Genomic DNA, 26,655 nt, shown 5'->3' on the forward strand with positions numbered 1-26,655 from the left:
TAGCATCGGGAGCCATGGCCTAGAATGGAATGAACAGGGTGAGAAAAGTATGAGTTTTTCATGTTTACGAAGACCATCCGTGGTAACTCACTGTTCCAGACGGCTGAATCTAAATGTTGGACATGGAAGTCTCCTGGTGGATGGTTCCACAACAAAAATATGATATTATAAGTGGAATATATGTATTAAATATTTTCCATATCTAAAGAATGTATATATAACACAAGAGTTAGCATATATACATATATACATATATGTATATACACACACATATATATTAACTCTAAGTCTGGTATATTTGGGCTAGAGAGTAGTATAGTGGGTAAAGTGCTTGTCTGGTATGTAGCCAATGCAGATTCAATCCCTTGCACTGCATATGGTCCTCTGACACCCACCTGTAGTGATCTCCTGAGCAAAAAAACAGGAGTAAATGAGTCATTTGAATGAAATTTACAAACATTTAAAAAGAGTAGTCAAAGAGAGAGAAGATTCAGATTAGTAGTGTCAGAAATAAATTTGAGATTGCATTACATATTCTGTAAACACATAAATAATAATATACTACAAACATCTCTAAGTACACAAATTTATGATGATACAGGTGATCACTTAATCACTTAAACACTTAATCCCCGTTATTCATCGATTTATTCGAGCAGGTGCCAGTAACGTCTCCATTCATCCTGGTTGCGTGCTAGTGTAGCCCAATGGTATCTGTTCGTTGTAGGAACATGCAGAGCCTCAAACCGATCATTTAGGGTCTTGACGAAGAAGTCTGACCATCTTATAGGTGGGCGTCCACGTGATCTTTTGATGTCTCGTGGAATTCAATCAGTAATGGCTCTAGTCCAGCGGTTGTCTGTAAACCTCATTGCATGTCCAGCCCATCTGATTTTTGATGTCTTGGCAAATGAGACAGCGTCCCTGATTCTTGAGCGTTGACGAAGATCAGAACTCCGGATTCTATCTCTCATTTGAGTCAATCGTGATATTCCAAGCATAGTTCTTTCGATTCCTCTTTGAGAGACCCGAATAGTGTTCTCATCCTGTTTTCGTAGGGTCCAGGTCTCTGAGGCATATGTTAATGCAGGAAGAATAGTGGAATCAAAGAGATGTGCTCGTAGCTGGAGGTTCTTTGTCCTTTTAGTTATTTCTTCAATGCTCTTGAAGGCATTCCAAGCCGCTCTCTTCCTCCTGCACAACTCAGGTACCAGGTCATTCATCATGTTGATTTCTCGACCTAGATATATATAACTGTTGCATTCGGAGATGGTGGTTCCGTTGAGGGCGAATGGAGCGTCAGGAACAAGGCTGTTTCTCATAAACATTGTCTTCGTAAGATTCAGCTGTAGTCCGACCTTTCCACATTCACGGTCAAAGTCGTTCAGCATTTGTGCCGCTTGGCTGATGTTTGGTGTTATTAGAACAATGTCATCAGCAAAGCGGAGGTGGTGAAGTTGCCAACCATCTATCTTCACTCCCATGTTTTCCCATTCCAGTCGTGGCATGATGTTCTCGAGGGTGGCACTGAAGAGTTTTGGTGAAATGGTATCACCCTGCCAAACCCCTCTCTTGATATGGATGATTACTTCTTTGTAGAATGGTGAGATCTTGGTAGTGAATCCGCAATAGAGCTCACGAAGGATCCTGATGTATTGAGTTTGTATGCCCTGATTGGCTAGGGCTTCTATGACTGCTTCCATCTCAACAGAATCAAAGGCCTTCTTTAAATCAATGAACGTTAGACAGAGCGGCATCTTGAACTCCCGAGATACCTCAATGAGCTTGGTTATTGTGTGGATATGATCGATGGTACTGAATCCTTTTCAGAATCCAGCTTGTTCACATGGTTGTCCTTCATCTAGTGTTCTGCTAATCCTATTCAGGATGACTCGAGTGAAAAGTTTGTAGATGACAGACAATAGGCAGATTGGGCGATAGTTGCCAATGTCGTGGATGTCTCCTTTCTTGTATAGCAGTACAGTCCTGCTGGTTTTCCATTGGGATGGAACCTTGCATTCAGACAGGTAGCGTGTGAAGTGTCAAGCCAATGTATTTATGAGTACTGATGGTAAGTTCTTCAGGTGTTCAGGTCTGATCTTGTCTGGGCCAGGTGCTCTTTGTTTCTTTATCGACGAGATGTCATGTTGGATTTCGGAAGGGAGAACATTGGGAACGACATATCCATCATGTGGTATGTGGTATGTGGGCAAGTGGATGTGGCTATTAAAGAGATCTGAGTAGAAGTCATGAATAATCTTCTCCATTGCCCTTCTGGAAGATGTGATAGATCCATCATGATGTCGGAGGGCAGTCATCTTGGTTTTGTAGTTGGTGAAGGACAGGCGGGCATTACGAATGTTTTTCCCAGCTTCTGCTGCATCTACCAGTACTGCTGCTCTCCTGTTTTTGAGGTCATCCTTGATGGCTTCTCTGCACTGTTTTGCCAGTTCGGATGTTCGCTTGTGGTTGCCTGAGGCATGTGCCAAGCCACGTTGGCGAATAAGTTCAAGAGTGTTCGAAGAAAGACGTATTTTTGTGGTTATCTCTCTCTTGGCATTCCTTGCACAATCATGGAGGTGCTGAATCATTCGATCATATTCCTCATCAATGTTGTCAATGACGGCATCTTCCCATGTTGCCGCAACAGAGCCAAAGAGCTCCCAGTTGGTGGCTGTTCTGGGAGTCCTCTTCTTAAACCTTGCATTCTTTTCTCCTCGTTCTGTGAGGTAGAATTTTGCACGAAGAAGACGGTGGTCTGATCCCGTTTGGAATTTTGGGACAACAGCAACATCGGTTAGGCAAAACCGCCGATTGAATATGATGTGGTCTATTTCTTGTGGAACAGTCCATCGGGAGACTCCCATGTCCAACGTTTAGATTCAGCCTTTTGGAATTGTGAGTTACCATGGAAGGTTTTGGTTGACATGATGAACTCAGACAGTCTGTCACCCTGTTCGTTCCATTCCAGGCCATGGGTTCCGATGTGGAGTTCATCGACTGATCTTCTTGGTCCTATCTTGGCATTAAAATCACCGACAATGATCTTGTAGAAGGTGTGATCTTCTTTATAGAATTTCTCCAGCTCCATGTAGAATTTCTCAGTTTCTCTTTCACCATAACTGGATGTTGGTGCATAGACAACAAAGATAGAAACTGCCGGTAGTGAGCCACATTTATTCAAGTGTAATAGTCCCATTCGGGTTTTAGGCATTCAAATGAATCAATGCTCGTGACTAAGTTTGTGTTGACAAGGATACCGACACCACCGACGCCTCTTTTATCACATGTTCCAAGGAACAGTTCTTCTCCAGTGTCGAAAACAGCATGATGGGATTGATGTCTTCTCGTTTCGGTCAGACCAATGATGTCGTACTTGATCTTTCGTGCTTGTACCATAAGGTCTTCAATGGATGCAGCGGATGCCAGCGTACGAGCATTAAAAGTACAGACAATCATTTTTGTTTTTCTGCGTTTTGGCAGACTATGTCTGCCTTGGTGTTTTATCAGCCTCTCCTTCCATATCCTTCTCGACTGTGCATATTCAGGGTTAGGGAAATGAGATCCATTTATTACTGGATTTGGCATATCAATTTGGTCTATTTGGCATAGATCACGGATAGCTTGCCAGGCTCTGCCTTGCGGGTTGGATATTTAAGTTACCCTGAAAAATTAGAGAAAAGTAAATAAATACTCGCGCGGCTGCTAATGCTTGTTGTGATAATCTCTGGATCCTGGCCGTTGTTGGGGTTACACGGCAGTTGGAGGGTGTAACTGTCTAGCTACTGACAGGTCCAGTCCCAAACCGTGCAGGCTTGGAGATCTCAGCCCCGGGTCCCACACACCTGGGTTCCTCTGCCAGTTCTGTTATGTCTGAGGCTTATCCAAGTGTGTGGAGAGTGTCCCCAGTAAGGCCTTGGTTGGGGCCTGGAGGTCTTCAGCTGTTGGGCCCTGGCGAGGATAGTCAGACACAGGGTAGGAGACTCTGCCTTGTGCTCTCCCGGGAGCTTGTTGTGATAATCTCTGGATCCTGGCCATTGTTGGGGTTACACGGCAGTTGGAGGGTGTAACTGTGTAGCTACTGACAGGTCCAGTCCCAAACCGTGTAGGCTTGGAGATCGCAGCCCCGGGTCCCACACACCTGGGTTCCTTTGCCAGTTCTGTTATGTCTGAGGCTTATCCAAGTGTGTGGAGAGTGGCCCCAGTAAGGCCTTGGTTGGGGTGATACAATACAGGTGATATTGATCAATTATTCAGAAATCTAACTACCACAGCTATGAAATAAATTACTGATTACACATTGTTATTCAATAAATTTAATTCATTATTTTAAAATACCCCCCAAAATATACAAACAAATAAAACCCATGCAACCAACAGCATAATTAATAATAAAAATATAACAATATTGCACAGTCTCTCAAGAACACAAACAAAACAATAAATGACCTTTTTCATATTTAGTGGACCATATGCAGTGCTGGGGATTAAACCAGGGTCAGTAGTTGGCAAGACAAGTACCCTATCCTCTGGACTATACCCTAACCCCTCTAATCTTAACATGATTGTGTGTATTCTATGTTGTACAATAATTCATGAAAAAGAAATAAATGATGCATACTACTGATTGTACAGAAAATCCTATGGAAACAATAAAAACACTTATACAGTGTATCAAGTCAGCAAGGTCTCTTGAAACAGCACCAACACACAAAAGTCAATTGTGTGTATATATGTAGGATGACATTGCTTTGTCCTTCCTCCACAAGGAGCTTAGGTTTAATCTGGTTACACCCATCACAGTGCTCCTGAGGCACTTCCATTCCATTGTGTTTATCTGTAAACAGTCTTCCCTATGCTCTCCTCCCCACCCAGTTAATCAGCTTTCCCCCTAATAAGACTCTGTTAATTTGTAAGGTCAGATTCCTCAGAAATCTATGATTTTATATGTATGAGTGAAATATTGCCTTTCTCCTCTCCTTATGTCTTCTGAACAGTTTAATTTAAAGCAATGTTCTTTTTGTATAGATACAGGAAGACCGTTAACATTATGCTTTGTAACTTAGGATTTAATTGGCTTTGAATATTATTCACTCCAGGGCATCTGCTTTCTCCACTTAAGCCTCAGTTGCCCTTAGTTCCTAACACCCCAAAAGCAGGGTCCCGACGAGGGATTGAATGGACCCAGGGCAAGCGGTGAGCTACCCTGGCATCGAAATGGGCCAGACCAAAGTGCCACGATTCTTAACTATAAGTTAAGAGTTTGTTCATAGACAAATGCTGTCATGATCCAAAAGTAACAACGAGACTAGGATCCTGCTAGGGGTGGGAAAGACTATCTGGCCTGAGCACTATAGTCTGAGATCAATCGAGATGGCCCTAGGAGAACAATTCTATAAGTTTAAGATATTTCTTACTGTATCCATACAAAATGATTTTTATTATATATTCTTATATGCTTGTCGGACAAGGAGAGGAGAGACACACCCATGGGATTCCGCTCTAAGGTGGGTCGTCCTGCTGAGACAGGATATGTCCTAGGAGCAGCTTTCCCTGAGGCTAAGAATTCTACCCCTATTGATTGTGACCACACCTATGTGTAATTATTAGCCCAACCCCTCATGCTTTGGGATTTAACTAGACTGTAAGAGTGGGCTGGGGGATCAGAAGGAAGAGAAAGAGGATGAAGGGGAATGGAGAAGGAGAATGAAGTAGCATGAGGGAGGAAGAAGTGGAGGCAGAGTCAGAGAAGAGAGACTGGTTTGATTGGAATAAACTGCGACTAAGACCAACCAGTCTGGCCCTCGTTCCTTCCTTTGCCTGCCCATCGCCGTCGGCCTCCCCAGGGTGGGGGAAGAAGGGTGAGACTACTCAACGCGGGTGGCGGGAGAGATAGAGCCACTGCCGCTGTGTGCTGTGCCCTTTCTTGAGTTTACACATATATAAAGGTAAAAGGTAAAGGCCCTCCCGTTGATCGTCGATTTGCTCGAGCGGGCCCAGTAACGTCTCCATTGGAAACTTTGTTGTTACTGTGTTTGGCATATCGAATACTCTCGGTAGCTTGCCAGGCTCTCCAAGAGGGGAGGAGGAATCAAACTCGGGTCGGCCATGTTGGCCGCGTGTAAGGCGAACGCCCTACCGCTGTGCTATCGCGATGGGCTGGAGCGATAGCACAGCGGTAGGGCGTTTGCCTTGCACGCAGCCAACATGGCCGACCCGAGTTCGATTCCTCCGCCCCTCTCGGAGAGCCCGGCAAGCTACCGAGAGTATCTTGCCCACACAGCAGAGCCTGGCAAGCTCCCCGTGACGTATTCGATATGCCAGACACAGTAACAACAAAGTCTCCAATGGAGACGTTACTGGGCCCGCTCGAGCAAATCGATGATCAACGGGAGGGCCTTTACTTTACTTTACACATATATATATATATATATATATATATTAAAAATTTACGTTTTAAGAGGCTCTTCTCGCTCCACTTCACATTTCTTCTATTTCCTCTCTCAAACAAAATATATCCGTGTTGATTTTTAGTCTAGTTGTTCTATCAAGTGGTGAAAAAGTGTGTTGAAATCTTGAACTGTTATTATGTTGGTATCGCCTCTTTTCCAGTCTATTAGCAGTTATTTTGCTGATCCATGATTTGGTGCATGTACTTTTAAAAGTGTGAATTCTTCCTAATTTACAAATCCCCTCGTCATTAAAATATGATTTGCACTGTCTCTTATAAACTTTTTAGCCAAAAGTCTAAGTCTTTTGAAACTAGTATGTCAACACCAATGTTGTTGAGGGAGTGTTTGCTTTAAGAATTATCTTCCAACCTTTGAATTTGAGTCTGTGTTTGGTCTGACTGTTTAGATATGCTTTTTTCGGGCAGCAGAGTGTTGAGTTCAATTCTCTAATCCCTCTTGCTATTCTGTGTCTGTTAATTAGTGCATTTAGCACATTTATATTGAGAAAGATTATTGTTATAGAGTTTAGTTTTGTGCCATCTTTATGCAGTTGTTTGTTGTGATTATGACCATTGTCTTCTCTTAAAGTAGAATATTTCTTTCTTCTTGTAAAGAGGATTTTGAATCTATGAAGTTCCCCAGTTGTTGTTTCTCTGTGAAGCTGTGTAATATTTCATCAAATATGAATGAGAGTCTGTTTGTGTAATATATTCTTGGTGAGGTGTTCATTTCATTAAGGTATTTCATTATATCCCTTCACTGTATTCATGCCTGAAGAGTTTTGTCTGATAAATCTGCTATAAGGATGCTCCTTTGTATATAATATTATTTGATCTTGCTGCTTTCTGCATTCTATCTCTATAATTTCCATCATTCTAATTAAGATGTTTTTGGAGTATTTTTATTTGCATTTCTTTTAGATGGTACTCTTCCGATCTCCTGGATCTGGGTGGATATACTCTTAAGCTCAAATACTTCTCACTAATGATGGTTTTGTCAGCTGCTTCTTCATCACAGTTGTGTTGCTGCCCCTCTGTGACTCTGATTATTATTATGTTGTCCCAATTTAATTCATCCCAAAGTTCTGTTGTCACCAGCTGATTTATTTTGAGACATTTTTCCATATTCTGCTGTTGTCTGGAGACTTTTCCACCACATCTTAGAGCTCACTGATTCTTTCCTCATCGTCTGAGAAAAGCTTTCCTCAGAGCCGCTGCTGAGACCTTCCAGTGAGTTTTTCATTTCATCTACCAGCTTTTTCAGATCTGTTATTTCTTTTTGTATTTTCCTGTTTCTGCCCTCATCTCCTCTTATATTTTATTGGTGTATGTTCCATTGATAGTTTGAGTTCTTATGATTTCTCAATAATTCCTTTCTAAATTCCTTATCAAATAGGTTATATAGTTTATTATTATGCTTGAGTATTCTTGGCTCGCATCTTCACTCAGTAAGTCTGGTGGGTTTCTGTGCTCCTTTACCGTTGTGACCTTTGTAGTTTTGAATTATTTCTTGTGTGTTGTTGTATGGTTAGTCACCTACAGTTTGTATTTCTTTGTATGTTTTCAGTTAGTTATGGAGAAGTGAAGAAATGTGATGCCACAGAGCAATCCTGTATAAAATGCAGAGGCCATGATGCCTGGACTTCCTCAGTATCCATGGACTGGGGTTTGGTGGAGCCAAGCCAGGGTGGCTAAACAGCCTTTCCCTTCCTTATCCACATTTTGGGCCAGAGCAAATCCTGATGTTGGGGGCAAAATGGCGATCCTTATTAAAGAACAGGACCTCCAACGACTTGGCTTCCACACTTTCAGGGTTCAGGCATCAGTGCTATTCTTAATGGTGAAAAACTGAAAACATTTGTGTCAAGATCAGGCACAAGTCAAGGATGGTCACTGTACCCACTCTTAATTCAACATTGTATTAGAAATTGCAGCAATAGCAGTCAGGTTAAAAAAAGTAAATCAAAACAATCCAAATTGGAAAGGAGGATGTCTAATTATCCTTATTTGTAGATGATATAATGTACATTGAAGACTTTAAAGAGTTCACACAAAACTCCTAGAAAAACAAAGAGAAAAATGGATGGCTATAAAATCATTACACAAAAAATCAGTTGCATTCCTCATGCAATTAATGAATCAGAGGTGAAAGAAATCCAAGAGTCTATTCCATTTAAAATAGTACCCCAAAATATCCAGTACCTTGGAATCAAGTTAACAAAAGAAGTGAGAGACCTATACAGTGAAAGCTTCAAAACACTCAAGAAAGAAATTGAAGATCTTAGAAAATGATGAAATAATTTTTAAATAAATGACACACAATGTTCTAATGGAATGAAATACTCAATATGATAAAAATGTTAAATCTTCTAAACTTTATATAAAAGATTAACATGAGAGATATAAAATTTCAGCAATAATTTCTGTTGATTTAGTCATTTTTACAGCTCATATGTAAACAAAATATATCAGTGTATTTAAAAGGGTCTGAATGTATGGTGTGGGGACAAGATGATGAAAAGAGCACTAAAGTGAATGTTCCCTCGTTCTCTTTACCAAAATCACAGGAAAAAATAAAGACAGGGCCATGGAATACCACTAGAGGGTAAAACAAAAATTATTGACCTTTCATGACTTTCTTCATCATGGAACATGGAGGAACAACCACCAAAATCACAAATATGTATTCCCGTGGGATCGAGGTATAAAGAGACTACTAAAGCCATCTCATTTCTAAAATTAAGCATGGTACAAACAAATGTGTGATACAAAACTGAGTCTAGGAAATGCATTTGCAGTTGGTGGCTCCACACAAGGTGGCAAAGAGCTTTGAGTCTTCCCTGGCTGAGCAACCATGTCTCACAGAAAAAATTCCTTGAGTTTAATAATCAATATCTGATTCCTAGGAAAAATGAAGCTACATTCACATCTGACTGCCAAACATATATTGAATTAGCAGGTGATTGCTGAACATTTGGTCCAAGAACTTGGACCAAGTCAAACTCAGGAACTCAAAACTTATATCTTTATAAGCTTGAACCTTACATAAAGGAAGGTGTTGGAAAATGTAGGTACTTGATGGAAAACAAAGCTGTTTTATGGTCTAAGACTTTGGGATATTCGAGTGCCAAACTATATTTGTTGCCAAAACATAGAGTTTTTTCTCACCACAGTCACTGTCAGAAGCCAGTAACTGTGAAATCTGGGTAGCAGTACTTGCCAGTGCATTCTCAGTATTATGATAGAACTTGTAATGATGTGACAACAAATATCTATCCAGGCTACAGAGTAAGGTAAACCAGTGCTAGACTCTGCATAAAATGTAAAAAGGAACATTACACTAATATCCAAGTCTGCACAAACCCAGATCTCTACTTCTAGCATAGATATTTCACAAGTCACAATGAAGATGCAGAAGAATTCACATGCATTGATAATTGAAAACAACTCTCTGGAAGGACTCCATGAACATGAGAGCTCCCAACTGAATAATTCAAAGTGACAATAGTGAGCATGTTCTCTGAATGAAGAAAAACCATAGAAGAGAACTTCAATATGGAAAAAAATGTATATTAAAAAACTCCAATCCAGTATACACGGAGTGGAACAAAGACCTTGATATCAGGCCAGAATCTATAAAATATATTGAGAAAAATGTAGACAGAACACACAAAGATCTTAACTTCAAAGGTGTCTTTAATGATATAATGTCACTGGCAAAAGCAGGAGAATAAAAATAAACAAATTGGGCTATATCAAATTAAACAGTTTCTGCATGGCAAAAAACCTCTGGGGTAAAACTCAAAGATAGCTAATTGAATCAGATAAAATATTTGCGGTCAACACATCAGACAAAGTGTTGATATCCAGGATATACAAAATACTCAAAAAACATCCAAACCCCCCTATCAAAAGAGAGGAAAGGAAATTAATAGGGACTTCTCTAAGAAAGACCAACAGACAGACAACAGGCACATGAAAAAATGCTCCAAATATCACTTATATTCATCATCACCAAATGAAGACAATAATAAAATACCATTTCACATCAGTGCAAATGGCACATAACAAAATTACTGGGAACAATCTGTGTTCATAGGGATATGGTAAAATATGAACTTTTTTCCTGAAATTGTTGTCTAGTCCAACCCCTATGGAAAACTGTATGTAGAGATCTCAATAAATTTAAAATTGAGCTGCCATAGAGGTAGGTGGGGTGGGGTGGGGGCTTCTTGGAAGAGTGGGAGGGAAACTCGGGACACTGGTGCTGGGAAATTACACTGGTGGAGGGATTGGTGTTGGAACATTGTATGGATGAAACCCAATCATGAACACCTTTCTAATGCTCTATCTCATGGTGATTAAATTTTAGAAAATGAGCTACCATATGACCCAGCAATTCCACTTTTGTGTATCTAACACCAGGACAGAAAAGTGTTCATTTAAATAATGGTATGTACACCATTATTTATTGCAGCAGTCAATACAATGTCTAAAATTTGAAATCAACCTATATGTCCAACAATAGACAAGTTAATCATGAAGGTGTGGTATATATGCACAATGGAACACTGCACAATTACAAGCAATGATGAAACCATGCACTTTGCTCAACATTGGTGGAACTGTAAAATGCTGTGTTAAATGTAACAAGCTAGAAAAAGAATTCATTCATTCATTCATTCATCATCCTGTTATTCGTCGATTGCCTCAAGCAGGCCCCAGTAACGTCTCTTTCATCCTAGCCCTGAGATTATATTCAAGGCTCTTTAGGAGAATGAGACCCATCATTGTTACTGGTATTTGGCATATTTGGTACGCCACGGGGAGTTTGCCAGACTCTGCCCTGTGGGCAGGCTACATTCGATAGCCTGCAAGTTTGTCCAAAGTAGGAATGAGATAATAAAATGTCATAAAAAGATGTCCTGATAAGATGTTGCGTGGCCACGAATGCGGCTGCGCGGTTCCGGGAGCTGGATTTTATAGTCTCTGAGTCTTGGCCATTGATGGGATTACACTGCGCCAGGGGTTCAGGTGGTGGGTGTGACCCCCCGCCTACTGGAATTTGGAGGATCTGGGTGGAGGATGCTCAACTCCAATCCGAGTAGGCTTGGAGATATCGGCCCCGGAACCCGCATGGCTTTGTCCCTCTGCCAGTACCTTCATGTGTGCGGAGAGTGGTCTCAGCATGGTCTCAGCAGCAGAAAAAGAATAAAAAGAAGGAAATCACTTGTACGTGGTATTTAGAATAACTGGTTGTAGAAATAGAATGGTTTGCGAAGGAGATACCTAGATCATCCTTGGCCCCAGAGTATAGGAGAGAGATAAAGAGAAATTGGGTGCCGAGGGTATAGGGAAGAAGAGCTAGGGGTATATGGTGAAAGGGATTTGGGTGCATCTGGTTGTTAGGGAATGATAGAGCTAAATATTCAATCAACAGAGTCAACAATATTAAAACAAAAGACCCAAATTTTAATAGCCAAAATTAAAATGGTGCCTGTCAGTATGGCAATATGGGAGAGGAAAGTTGGGAGAGAGAGCCTAGGAACACTGGTGGAGGGAAGTTGACACTGGTGATGGGAGCAATTCTGGAATATTGAATTTCTAAAATCTAACTATGAGTAACTTTGTAAATCATGGTATTGTAATAAAATAACTTTTAAAAAGAAATTCACACTGAGAACTCCTGACCAAAAGTTAGAATTCAGTAGCAGTTTCTATAGTGGCAGCAGATAATATCCCTCCCTCCACAAACCTTCCCCAGAGACCTTCCTGACAGTGAGGGGGTGGAGAATTTGTGGGGAAACAAAAAGAGTGAAGTGGAAAAGAAGCACCTTCAGACATCAGAAGGAACTATGGTAAAGTGGTGTAGTACCAAACTTTGTGTACTTTGTGTTGTGGTTGAAGAATGTATTCATGAAGACTTATTCAGTAATATCCATCTGCATAATCTCTATAAAAAGAATTTCAGAGTTGAAATTCTTAGGATGTTTAACAAGTTCAAAGAACTAATAGAATGGACAGCAAATAAAACACAGGAGGATAGGATAGCAGAAATGAAAAGAACTACAAACAAAAATGACAGAACTAAAAATTCTGGTAGGAGAAATGAAAAATTCACTGGAAGGTCCCACCAGTAGAGTAATGGCTGGTAAGGATAGAATAAGTGACCTCCAAGATAAAGTGCAGAAAATTCCAAACACCAACAGAAGATGGGAAAAAGACCACAAAATAAAAGAACCAACAAGAGAAATTTGATATGAACTCAAGAGGAATAACATAGGAATCATCAGGGTCCCAGAGGGTCAGGCAGACAACCTCAATGAAGAAGGAACAGTCAAACACATCATCCCTGAGAATTTACCAAAACTGGAGAGTACATGCACCCAGATCCAAGATGCCCTAGCTAAGAAAAGTCTAAACAAATATTTTTCAAGACACATCTAATCAGAATGGCAAAAACCATAGAAATAGAAAACTGAAAGCAGCAAGATCAAGTGAGGAAAGTATATATATACAGGAACATCCTTGAAAAATGGAAAGCCCATATCAACTGTATTATAAACAACTTTGTAAATACACAGTGCTTTAATAAAATATTAATAGAGGATAATTCTTAATATTTATTTATTTATTTATTAAGGATGACCCTTGTACGACCCTCTGTACTCTATAAAATAATGACTTAATCACTTAATCCCCGTTATTCATCGATTTACTTGAGCGGGTGCCAGTAACGTCTCCATTCATCCCGGTTGCGCACTAGAGTAGCCCAATGGCATCTGTTCGTTCTAGGAACATGTAGATCCTCAAACCGATCATTCAGGGTCTTGAAGAAAGAAGTCTGACCATCTTGTAGGTGGGCGTCCAAGCGGTCTTTTGATGTCCCGTGGAATCCAATCAGTAATGGCTCTAGTCCAGCGGTTATCTGTAAACCTCATTGCATGTCCAGCCCATCTGATTTTTGATGCCTTGGCAAATGAGACATCGACCCTGATTCTTGAGCGTTGACGAAGATCAGAACTCCGGATTCTATCTCACATTTGAGTGAATCATGATATTCCAAGCATAGCTCTTTTGATTCCTCTTTGAGAGACCTGAATAGCGTTCTCATCCTGTTTTCATAGGGCCCAGGTCTCTGAGGCATATGTTAATGCAGGAAGAACAGTGGAATCGAAGAGATGTGTTCGTAGCTGGAGGTTCTTTGTCCTCTTAGTTATTTCTTCAACGCTCTTGAAGGCATTCCAAGCTGTTCTCTTCCTCCTGTGCAACTCAGGTGCCAGGTCATTCATCATGTTGATTTCTCGACCTAGGTATATATAACTGTTGCATTCCGAGATGGTGGTTCCGTTAAGAGCGAATGGAGCATCAGGAACGAGGCTGTTTCTCATAAACATTGTCTTCGTAAGATTCAGCTGTAGTCCAACCTTTCCACATTCACAGTCGAAATCTGTCATCATTTGTGCCACTTGGCTGATGTTTGGTGTTATTAGAACAATGTCATCAGCAAAGCGGAGGTGGTATAGTTGCCAACCATCTATCTTCACTCCCATGCTTTCCCATTCCAGTCGTCTCATGATGTTCTCGAGGGTGGCACTGAAGAGTTTTGGTGAAATGGTATCACCCTGCCGAACCCCTCTCTTGACATGGATGATTATTTCTTTGTAGAATGGTGAGATCCTGGTAGTGAATCCATAATAGAGCTCACGAAGGATCCTGATGTATTGAGTTTGTACACCCTGATTGGCTAGGGCTTCTATGACTGCTTCTGTCTCAACAGAATCAAAGGCCTTCTTTAAATCACTGAACGTTAGACAGAGCGGCATCTTGAACTCCTGAGAAACCTCAATGAGCTTAATAATCGTGTGGATATGGTTGATGGTACTGAATCCTTTTCAGAAACCAGCTTGTTCACATGGTTGTCCTTCATCTAGTGTTCTGCTAATCCTATTCAGGATGACTCTAGTGAATAGTTTGTAGATGACAGACAATAGCAGATTGGGCGATAGTTGCCAATGTCGTCGATGTCTCCCTTCTTGTATAGTAGTACAGTCCTGCTGGTTTTCCATTGGGATGGAACCTTGCATTCAGACAGGTAGCGTGTGAAGAGTCGAGCCAATGTATTGATGAGTACTGATGGTAAGTTCTTCAGGTGTTCAGGTTTGATCTTGTCTGGGCCAGGTGCTCTTTGTTTCTTTACTGACGAGATGGCATGTTGGATTTCAGAAGGGAGAACATTGGGAACGACATATCCATCATGTGGAATGTGGTATGTGGGCAAGTGGACGTGGCTATTTAAGAGATCTGAGTAGAAGTCATGAATAATCTTCTCCATTGCCCTTCTGGAAGATGTCATATATTGAATTGAACTCTATATTGAGATAAAATATATAAAACTCAATTAAATTAACACTTCACCAAGAATAGTTTTCAGCCACACTCTCCTTCAGGTGTGAAGGAATGATACACAACTTCATAGATAAACAGCTCAGGAATTCCATAGACTCCAGAGTTTGTGGGCTGCTGGATTACTGCAAGTGAGATTAGAAAAAGAGAAGTGTCTCAGGACCATGTTAAACACAGGGCTTCTGGAAACCCAAGAGGTAATTCTGTTGTTTTGCTGGGCCACGTCAGAGGAGAGGAAGGATGAGGTGATCTGATGGGTGAGGAATTGCTGCTCACCTGAAGAAACTATTTCTTGCAAGTGTTTGTGACTCTGCTGGCCAGGTCACAGGAGAGGTGGGGTGAGGTCAAGCATGTTTTTTTCTCAAGAATACTATACAACATGGCAGGTAAAATAGGACAGTAGGCAGGGTGCTTGCCTTGTATGACTTCGGTTTTATCTCTGCACAATATATGGTCCTTTGTTCCCTCAAAGAGTGATCCCTGACTGCAGAAAAAAGAATAAGTTCTGAGCAGCAAAATGTGTGCCGTCTTCCCCCAAAAATGAATACCATGCATTTTACCTCTGAAGAACTAAGTTTTTATCTTTTTATAATTTGAAAGTGCATAAATCTCAGGTCTATTATATTATATCATGCTAATATGCTCACCCTTTCTCTCATTTTCAGTTTTAGGTATCTTACTACTTCCATGTAGTTTTTTTTTTATAGAAGATCATTTAGTTCATTTTGCAGAGCTGGGTTAGAGATGATGAGTTTCTGTATCACAACTTCAAATATGAATGGCAACCTGCATAGAGTATTGTTGTTTGGATGCCATTTTTTTAAATGTGTTAGATTTTTCATTCCATCCCTTTTTGCCTGTCCGGTTGGATTTGATAGCTCAGCTTAGAGGCTTATGGAATTTTTTAATTTTATTTTTTATTTACTCTTTCTACTTACAAGATTATCTTTATTTATTTATTTTTTTATATTTTCAATTTTGACATTAAATTACAAAGTAACTTTGTGTGTTTCTTTGTTTCAATTTGTTTGAAATCTTTTGAGCTTCTTAGATCTGTGTATACAATTCAATAATTAGAAGGAAAGCTCTTGCCTATGATTTCTTCTGTCAATATTTTACCCCTTTTTCTCTTTCCTGTTCTTTCAGAAGTTCTTTTATACAGATACTGTTTACTGTTGGACTGGAGCGATAGCACAGTGGGTAGGGCATTTGCTTTGCATGCGGCCGACCCGGTTTGATTCCTCCGTCCCTCTCGGAAAGCCCGGCAAGCTACTGAGAGTATCCCCCCCGCACGGCAGAGCCTGGCAAGCTCCCCGTGGTGTATTCGGTATGCCAAAAACAGTAACACCAAGTCTCACAATGGAGACGTTACTGGTGCCTGCTCAAGCAAATCGATGTACATGGGAGGACAGTGCTACAGTGCTACTGTTTGTAAAGATAAAGGACAAAGAACAAATCCATGTGTTTTAGTACACTGATACATGGTATGTTACCTTAAATAATAAAGTTTTATTATTGTAGGTATGCATTATAAATTTATTTATTGGTTTTGAGGTCACACCTGTCTATGCTAGGGCCTTATTCTCAGGGACCATGGCTAGTGGTGCTCCAGGGTCTATATGTAGTGTTAAAGATCAAGTGCTATCCAATGTACTGTTTCTCCAAGCCACATTTATTACCTTAAATCATGTGTAACACAACATTCCTTATTTTAATGGACAGAACTGCTAAATTTTCTACGTTAAAAAATTCCTCTTGTATTTCTCTTATAAAGACATGGATTGGGAATCGAAGAAGGAAATATCGTTTAATGGGTATTGAGGTTCCACCTCCAAGAGGAGGTCCTGCTGATTTTTCTGAGCAGCCTGAGTCTGGTTCTTTGTCGGCACTCACACATAGAGAAGAAGCCGGTCCTGAAGGAGAAGATAATGACAGAAATGATGAAGTATCCATCTGTTTGTCTGAAGGAAGCTCTCAAGGTATTTCACGTGCTGTACCTTCTAATAATAGTTTCTATAAATCTGATTTTTTTTGCTTTAAGCTTACTATACTTAAAATCTAAAGTTTTGAAAACACTTGGTTAAACATTTAAATATATGTAATTTTATTTTATTATTTTAATAATAATTACATATAAAATATGCATGATGATATGCATAGAAAAATTATTATTATAGTGAAACTAATTAACATACCTATCTCCTCATGTACATGTTAACCATGTGTTGTAAAATTTCCTAAAGTGTACTCTCAATAAATTTCAAGTATACAAGACAGTATAATTTACTATAACCATCATGCTGCTCATTAGATCTCTAGATTTATTCTTCTTGTATAACTCTAACTCTAAACCTGTTTAACACTATTTCTTCTTTTGCTGCTCCCAGTCACTCAAGAAACTACACTTCTACTTTCAGTTTTTATGTGTGTTTTGTTTTTTGTTTTTAGATTCCTCACAAATGTGATCATATGGTATTTGTCTTATGTCTTATTTCATTTAGCAGCATATCCCCTACATCCATCTATATCACTGTGTATTGCAATATCTTTGCAAAGACTATGTAACATTTCTTTATAAGTATTCTCTATTCATCTGTTGATAGATCCCTGTTTCTTTACCCTGCTGAAGGATTGATGGGAACATATGCTATTTCTATTTTTAGTGTTTTGAAAAGCTTCTATATAACCGTTAATAAGAGTTATACCAATTTGTATGCCCCTCAATGGTACGAATTCACATTCTAAACCATCCTTGAGTTTTATCTTTTTTTATTTTTAATGTCTCCCACATCAAGCCATCAGTGAAAACCTCTATCATAATAATCCCTTACATTTAGATATATTTATTACTAGTTTTCATGTTAGAATTAATAGATAATATATATTTATTGGAATTCTGATAAGTTGAAACAATTAGAAATGCATTGTAATGAACAAGAATGTTACCTAATATGACAAAATTAGGATAGCAATTAGGTAATCTGGACATAAATCTTAGATCCTCCACTAGTTTTATTATGACATCATAAGCAAAGTAAATCATATATTTTAGTTTTATTATCTGAAAATAAAACAGTTAGGCTAGATCATCTTTATAACACTTTTCAGGGTTTTCATAATGAAAATATAAACAATAAAATAAAATAAAGTTGTTTACTATGATAGAGTGTTCATTTGACTTCAATTGTAGAAAGATATCTGATACCTACTTAAAATGAGCAATTTTATTGTGGTTTAACTTATACATCATGAAATTTACCCACTGAAAAATTATAATACTTTTATGCTTACTAAAGTTTTATCATCATCAACAAAATACAATTTTAGAATATTTTAAACAGTACATAAATATCCTTGAATAATACAAAGATTAAGGTGTATGTGGTCAGCCTGGTTGGTCCCTTGCACTGCCTATACTTTTTTTGAGCAAAGAGACAGGAATAAATAAGGTCTGAGCACCATCATGAGTGGCCCAAAATTTAAAAAAATATTCCTTTATCCTATTTGTAGACAATCCACACTTCCACCTCTAAATTCAGGCAATCACTAACCTGTTCCTTAAAGTATAAATTTCTCTTTTCTTGGAATTTTATAAATAAAATATAAATTTTATTTATTTTATAAAATAAAATTTTATACAAATTTTATAAAATTTATTTATGGCACATAGTCTAGAATGCATGTTAGAACTACCATTATTATGTTGATTAATCCAGTATTTCCAGTTAAGTTTAACATTTTATAAACTACATTTTATATACTATATATAATAATACAGGCACACATATGCACAGTAAAATTCTAGATAGCTTTTTATATTATATTATCTGATTAAAACTATGCCCTTATTATATGTTATATATTATTAGTTTATAAAGATTTATAAGGTTCTCATTCATCTTAGTTCTTACAGCACACTGATTAATCTACACAACTTAGGAATTGCAGTTATATCTTTTATCAGCTCCCCTAAAATCTACATAATATTTTATTGACTCTGCATTAAATATAAAATGTGACAAGATAAGGTAAGAGTTACCTGTGTTGAGTTTTGGATGATATATGGATATTTATGGATCATTCAAGGAGAATGAAAGGAGAGTTATTAGAGAGAAATGAATATAAAAGTCACAAACATCAGGGCCAAAATAAAGTCTAGCCAAAGAAAAGAGGCAAAAGGGAGATGAACAGTCTCATAGTGTTAAGAAGTAGCCAGATTTGGTGGCTGGTGGGGAATAGATATAGATAGATAGATAGATAGATAGATAGATAGATAGATAGATAGATAAGATTCAAATCTATTAGAATGCAGGATGATATATAGTTGATAAAGGAAAGTTAATAAAGATGACAGAAGTAAGTTATTAACTCAGTGGATTCTTAGAATTTGTTAATAATGTCCTCTCATATAAGGGATCTAAAATAGTGAAAGTTTTATAAGTGGACAATAGAACAGTGGTTACCAAGAAATGGGAGTGGAAGAGTATGAGGAGTTATTGTTCAATGGATATAGTGACAGCTATACAAGAGAGTTAAGTTCCAAAGAAATGACTACTGAATTGAATTTACCACTGAATTCTCTGAGTATCATAGTTCTTACATTTGACAGTAAAGGATTGTATATGGAAAAACACATTCTGACAGGAACAAGACATAGGGAAACTTTTGGACTAAAGTGTTTATTACATTAGTATTGTATGATTAGGATTGTAGTAGCACAAAATGTGTGTTAACATATATCTCAACTCACCAAGCTACACACCTTAATAAGATGCAATTTCATTATAGTATTTAAACCTCAACAAAGTAGGAAAACAATACTTAAAACGAAGTAATTGAAATGGTGTTTAAAGTGTTCATCTCTGAACGATGAGAACAGTACAAGAGCAATAATTTGATTAATGTTAAGAGATAAGGATTGTTAATATTGAAATGGCCATGTATTTTAAGATCAAGTATTTGAAAAGTTATGCCTATTCAAATCTCTCTTTCAAACTTTTCTCTTCCTTCTCTCTCTTCTCTTCTTGTTTCTTCTGCATTCTGTCTTATTTTGCTATCATTCTCTCCCACTGTCATTTAATAAGACAATAAAAGAGAATTTTTGTACAAGAAAAATCCATGTCAGCTTGAAAAAATCACCAGGGAGGAGGCCAAAGAGATAGTACAACAGTTAAGTATTTGCCTTACACCTGTACAAAAAAATTCAATCCTCAGCACAGTAAAATTCCCCTGAGTACCACCAGGAGTGATCTCTGAACCAGAAGTGACCTGTAGAACAGCTGGGTGTGCCCCCCAAACAAAACAAAGCAAAAAAAAATCAGATAAAAAGTGAGACTATTGCATCATTTCAGTAAGTTAGTTTGTTCATTAAACCATTTTGCCCCCAATTAGTCATTCTTATACATTCCTGGGGGTATTTCAGTATGTTCAGTGATTTATTATTGAATTTTGAGAAACTGATGACTGTTAAGTACTTGCAAGTTTGTGGACAAGTATGTATTTGTGTGTTTTTATAAATGGTGAACTATGAGGAATATAATGATGAATAAATGTATATAATACTTTATTTGGAGTTTTATATCTTCACTCAAATTTCTTTCCTCGTCTAAGTGAATTTTCAAAACTTTAACAGGAAAATATGTGCTAACTTAAAGATTGGTAACTTCCCACTATTCCAAAGTTATCACCCATTATCATTCACTAGTGTTTTTTCAAAACAGCTGGCATTGTAACCTAGACTCACTTAAAAAAAAGAAATAACCAACATATGAAAAAAAATGGTTACTAACAAATAAGATTGCCTAGACTTTTTCTTAGTGGCCTTTTTTTCCCAGCTGAATGATAACCTTTTCATTTTTATTAGAAAAAACAACAGAAAATCCCCAAAACTTCAAATATTGAAAAAGAGATTCTTTGTATAGCTTTCTGCAATTTTGTCCTCCTTTCCTTCCTCATTTTGCTGATAGAAAATATTAATATACTAATTTGACTGTATGATCCTTTTGTGATTATGAAGTGAGTTTTTGGCGTAATAATATCATATGTGCCTTCAAAATATGCTAATGACAAGGGCCAGAAAGATACTACAATGTTTGGCTTGCATGCTGCCTTCCTGGGTTTGAATGCCAGTACTCCATATAGTCTCCTGAACCCTGCAGGAATGATTCCTGAGCTCAGAGACAGGAGTAATCCCTGAGCACCATCAAATGTGCCCCCCAAAATATGCCAACTATAGGCTTTGGTATAAGAATATATTTAGATATGCTTACATTGACAGCACCATTAATTTTAAAAAGTTAGAATTAAAAAATTAACAAATAAAAACCTAGCATCTTTTATTATATATGTATATGCATATATATTTATGAATATTCAACAGGGTTTGACTCTCCTAAGTCAAAGAAGAAAATAATGGGTTTTTTTCCTGTGCAAATAGGAAAATGATATTGCAAGCCTCCTTTTATTTTCTTTGTTTTATTATTTAAAGATCTTGGTTTGCGAAGTTTTTCATATTATCACTTTTATGGGCTTTTGATGTTCCAAAACAAATCCTACCGCCAGAGTGACCTTCCACCCCTGATTATCCCCATTTTTCCAAGCACCCCCTCAAACCTTCCCCCTTAGCAGGCACACAATAATTGACTTTCTATTGTTTGTTACAACCAAATGGCTAAATAATCAAAAATACTTTGGTAAAAGGAAATTTGTGAAAATTGTTGTTCTCATTACATGGCTGTTAAGTCTTTGATGATTCACTAAGCTGTTCATGACTAGTTGAGTCGCTTTATGTTGTTTTTATTGTTGTTTAATTTATTGAACTTAGAATTATTTTCTCATTTAAGGTTTTGTGTTCTTACTGGAATTTTGGTAGGGTGGAATTCTGAGGTGTTTATCAGTTCAACTTAAATTCTACATACTAAAACCTGACTAAAATTTTCCATTAAAATTATCTATTAAAAAGTTCAAGCATAAAAGGGGTTACTCAAAGTATGAGATTAATACCCAAGAATAGCTGAGATCAGCACCAGGAGGATTACTCCATAACTTAGAGGCCAGCCGGGTATCCTAGAGGAAAGGGCTATTCAGATAGAGAAGGGAGCACCAAATAAAGGATGTTTGGAGGATCCTCCCAGGAGGGGAGATGCATGTCGAAAGTAGACTATGGACTGAACATGTTTGCCACTCAATGCCTCTTTTGCAGACCACAACACCCAAAAGGAGAGAGAGAACACAGGGGATTGCCCTGCCACAGAGACGGGGGGATGGGGGGATGGGGGTGGGAGGGATATTATCCATGGTGGTGGAAAATGGGCACTGGTGGAGGGATGGGTATCTGATCATTGTATAATTGAAACCAAAGCACAAAAAATTGTAAATCTACAACTTTAAAAAAAATAAAATAAAATAAAGGGGAAAAAAAAAAAAGAAAAAGGTAAAAAAAAAAAAATAAAAAAAAATAAAAGGGGTTACTTTAAAAAAAAGAAGACAGCCGAAGTTACCAAAGATTCTTGTTGATCTTTCAGCAGTTTTATTTCCTTTTCTTTTTGTCTTCTGAAAAACTCAGGTACTTCACTTATATAAAGCTTCTCATTTACCTCCAACTTCCACCGTTGCTTCTCCAGTTTCTTTTCCATTTTCCTATATGAGAGTAAAGAGAAAAAAAGGTTTGGTTGAGTTTGGTAAGGAAAAATCTACCTGGATTCACACCTACTCAAACTCTAGCAAAGCTAATTTAGTTAACTCACTGATTTAATCTCAAGGGCTACCAAAATATGATTATAATTGAGCAATTTTTATTGAATCACTATGAACTACAAAGTTATAAAGTCATTTATGCTGGAGTTTCAGGCATACAATGTTCCAAAACCAATCCCGTCACCAGTATCTACTTTGTTCCACCAATATCCCTAGTTTCCTTCCAGACTCCCCAGCCTGCCTCTATGATAGGCTCTTTTTCCTGCTTTTGTTCTTTCCTTTAGGGACTATGATTTATAGTACTGTTTGCTGATACCACACTTACAACTTCATTGCCTTTCAGCACTATGTTCTCCTCCAGAGTGACCGTTTCCCTTCACCACTGTCATATTGTTATACTTTTCCATTCCCTAACTATACACCCACTCACCCAATCCTACAGTGGCAAGCTTCTTACTGAATATCAGTTTTTCATGTTCTTTATTTCTATTGCCTTTTGAGCATTTGTTAGTCACCAACTATGTTTATTTATATCCAGCAAATAAGAGAGATCATCCTGTGCCTGTCGCTCCCTCTGGAATTTCAGTCAATATGATACTCTTCAGATCCATCCACATACAATACTTTCCAGATCCACCCACTCTCCAAATCCATCCACAAATAACATGACCTCATCTTTCACACTGCCGAGTAGTATTCCACTGTGTATATGTACTTTAGTTTCTTTATGTGGTCACCTGTTCCTCTCTAGGTGGATTGTTTCCAGATTAGGGTTATTGTGATTAGAACTGCAATAAATATAGGAGTACAGATGGATTTTCTGGAGGTTGGAAAAGAAAGAGGACTGCGCAGCAGCTGAGGGCTTCTCTTCCTCTTAGTGTTCTCACTAGGACTGGTGGTTCTGGGGGTGCTTAATCCTTCGAAGTCATGTTGACCATGTGATCCACCACCCTATTGCTGTAGCCAAACTCATTGTCATCTGAGGAAATGAGCTTGAGAAAGTGGTCACTGGAAGCAATCAAAGGTGGAGGAGTTGGTGTGGCTGTTAAAATCAGAGGAAACAACCTAGTCTTAAGTGTAGACCAAGATGCCCTTGAGGGGCCCCTGTGAGGCTTGTTTCAGAACAATTTTTGATATAATCATATCTGGTGGTTTCCTCCATGTGACAAGTCAAATCCCAGACAGTCATGTCGGGAATGGGGCATGGAAGTCCATGACAGTCAGCTTCCAATTCCAGGCCCACATCCTGGGTAGTACATGTGGCAGCTGGGGTGATTTTCCGAGTTGCCCCTCAGACATCATGCCATAGCATCCAGAGAGGCCGTCCAGTCTTCTGTGTGGAAGTGATGGCATAAAATGTGAACATGAATCCCTCCACGATGCCAAAGTTATCATTGATGACCTTGGCCAGGGCGAGGCAGGTAGTTGGTAGTGCAGGGGTTGTTCTTGAGAATCATGAGGAAGTTGTCAATTATTTCCCATCTTTTATACCCATTACAAATGTGTGGCCATCGGCAGAAGGAGCAGAGATTTTGGCACCTTCCTTCCTGTGACCCCCCTGTGAGCCCTGTGACCCCCCACCTTATCGAGGCTACAGAAGACCCCAGTGGACTCTACAACACACTCAGCACCAGAGTCACCATTTGATCTGGGTGAGATCTCAGATCTGGAAGATATAAATGGGCTTTCTGCTGATAACAACCTTTCTATTCTCGGCCTTCACTGTGCCATTGAACTTGCCATGGGTAGAATCATACTGGAACATGTAGACCCTGTACTTAAGGTTAGAAAAGATGGAGACATCTGGTTTACACCAAAGACCATGTTGTTTCCTCAGACATTAGCAGTGACACCAAGTTCTCCTCCTGGCTACAGTTTTCACTTTGCCAAAGTTAAACCAATACAGACAAAAATGTTCATTCTGACATTCACATTGTATCTCTGGGATGTGGCTGCACTTCACAGGAAGAGGCAGCTTCTATCAAACTTAGAGGAGCAGATAGCTTATTCCTACATTTTATAATACAATTGCCTCTACCTTTATAAGGTAAAGGTAAAGGCCCTCCCGTTGTTCATCGGTTTGCTCGAGCGGGCCCAGTAACATCTCCATTGGAGATTTTGTTGTTACTGTGTTTGGCATATCGAATACATCACGGGTGGCTTGCCAGGCTCTGCCGTGCGGGCGAGATACTCTCGGTAGCTTGCCAGGCTCTCCGAGAGGGATGGAGGAATCGAACTCGGGTCAGCCATGTTGGCTGCGTGCAAGGCAAACGCCTTACCTCTGTGCTATCGCTCTAGCCCTTTATATCTTGAGGAATTATCAATAACTTAGATGGTTTAGCTTTCAAACGTTCACTAATGTGGAAGCCCTCTGTAAGTAAAAGAAAACATGACTTTTCAGTTGTATAATTTCATAACTTTTTAAAAAAACTTTTTATTAGTGAAACACCATGAGGTATAGTTGTAGATTTACAAATTTTTGTGCTTGGGTTTCAGTTATACAATGACCAAGTAGCCATCCCTTCACCAGTGCCCATTTTCCACCACCACGGGTACCAGTATTCCTCCCATCCCCCATCCCCCCATCCCACCTGCCTCTTTGTCTGGGCATTTCCTTTTGTTCTCTCTCTCCTTTTGGGTGAAGTCATGAAATTTACATACATGTGGTACTGCATGGAAAGTATCATGTTAAGCGAAATGAGTCAGAAAGAGAGGAATAGACATAGAAAGATTACATTCATCTAGGGAACATAAAGTAACAAAATAGGAGACTAACACCCAAGAGTGACCAAGATTAGTACCAGGAATTTTGCTCAATGGCTTGGAGGCCAGCCACACATGCTAGGGGAAAGGGAGCTCAGATAGAGAAGGGAGCACCAAATAAAGGGTGTGGGAGGACCCTCCCAGGATGGGAGAAGCATGCTGAAAGTAGACTATAGACCAAACATGATTGCCACTCGATGCCTCATTTCATAACTTTTAATACTATAAATTCTCAAGAGTTTTTACCTGCATATTAAATAAACATTGAATAAACATGTGGCCTTTTAAAGCAGTTTTTTCTTTAATGATTTATTTATTCATTTTGATACAATACTTCTGATAATGTTTTCTCATGTACATAATTCTTACACCACACCCATTGTCAGTTTACTTGTCTCCTTCCCACAAGAAACCTAGCCATCTGCCCTTAAACCTCCCCAACTAATTTGTGTGGGTCAGTTCTTCCATTATGTCACCTTTGGATCTTTGTTTGTTCCTCAATCACTGTGTATCTTTAAGTCCTATTTATGAGACAAAGACAGATTCTGCATCTGCTCCTTTCATTCTGACTGACTTTCCTCAACATAATATGCTCTATTTCCATCCATGTTGCTGCAAATTGCATGCTTTTGTTCTTAGAACTTAATTGTACTCCATTGTGTATATATACAAACATTTCTTGTTCCATTTATCTGTAGTTAGGTATTTGGGTTGTTTTCATATCTTGGCTATTTTACTAACTCCTGAAATGGTGCAACGAACATAGGCATGAGTGTGTCTTTGTGTGTGTCTGTGTGGGTTTGTGTATCCATTCGAAGTGAAGTTTTTGTATTTTAGGAATAAATGCCAAAAAATTGTTTCTTACTGGATTATATGGAAGGTACATTACTATTTTTTGAGAAATCTCCTTACTGCTTTCTGAAGAGGTTGAACCAGTTGATATTTCCAGCACATTGAATTGCTTTTCATCACAATCCACCAAAAACTGGATGTTTCCTCATTTTTCATATGTGACTTTCCCAATGCTGTGAGATGTTATCTCATTGTTGTTTTGAAATTCATTTTTCTAATTATCAGTGATTATGAGTGGATTTTCATATTCCTGTTGACTGTATTTCTTCTTTGGGAAAGTATCCGTTCATCTCCTCACCCCATTTATGGATGTGGTCATTGGATTTATTGTTGGTAAGTTTAGTGAGTGCTTTACAGATCTTGGATATCAGCACTTTATCAGGAGTATTGTGTGTAAATATATTTTCTCCCATTCAATAGGGTGTCTTTCAATTAGAGCTTCAGTTTCCTTTGCTGTAAAGAAGCTTTGAATTTGATGTAATCCCATT

The 26,655-nt window shown here is 38.6% G+C and overlaps 1 protein-coding gene and 1 pseudogene across 1 annotated transcript in view; one reads left to right on the forward strand and one right to left on the reverse strand.

Moving 5' to 3' along the window:
* HDX (highly divergent homeobox) overlaps nucleotides 1–26,655 on the forward strand; it is a 296,641-nt gene that overhangs the window by 225,777 nt on the left and 44,209 nt on the right. The window contains exon 6 of the mRNA XM_056124159.1: nucleotides 16,632–16,836. Within this exon, the coding sequence (XP_055980134.1) occupies nucleotides 16,632–16,836 (205 nt within the window). The remainder of the gene's footprint in view (nucleotides 1–16,631; nucleotides 16,837–26,655) is intronic.
* LOC130032572 (glyceraldehyde-3-phosphate dehydrogenase-like) lies at nucleotides 23,464–25,923 on the reverse strand (annotated as a pseudogene).

The sequence above is a fragment of the Sorex fumeus genome, unplaced genomic scaffold (assembly GCF_029834395.1).
Source record: "Sorex fumeus unplaced genomic scaffold, SorFum_2.1 ptg000050l, whole genome shotgun sequence".
NCBI lineage: Eukaryota > Metazoa > Chordata > Mammalia > Eulipotyphla > Soricidae > Sorex > Sorex fumeus.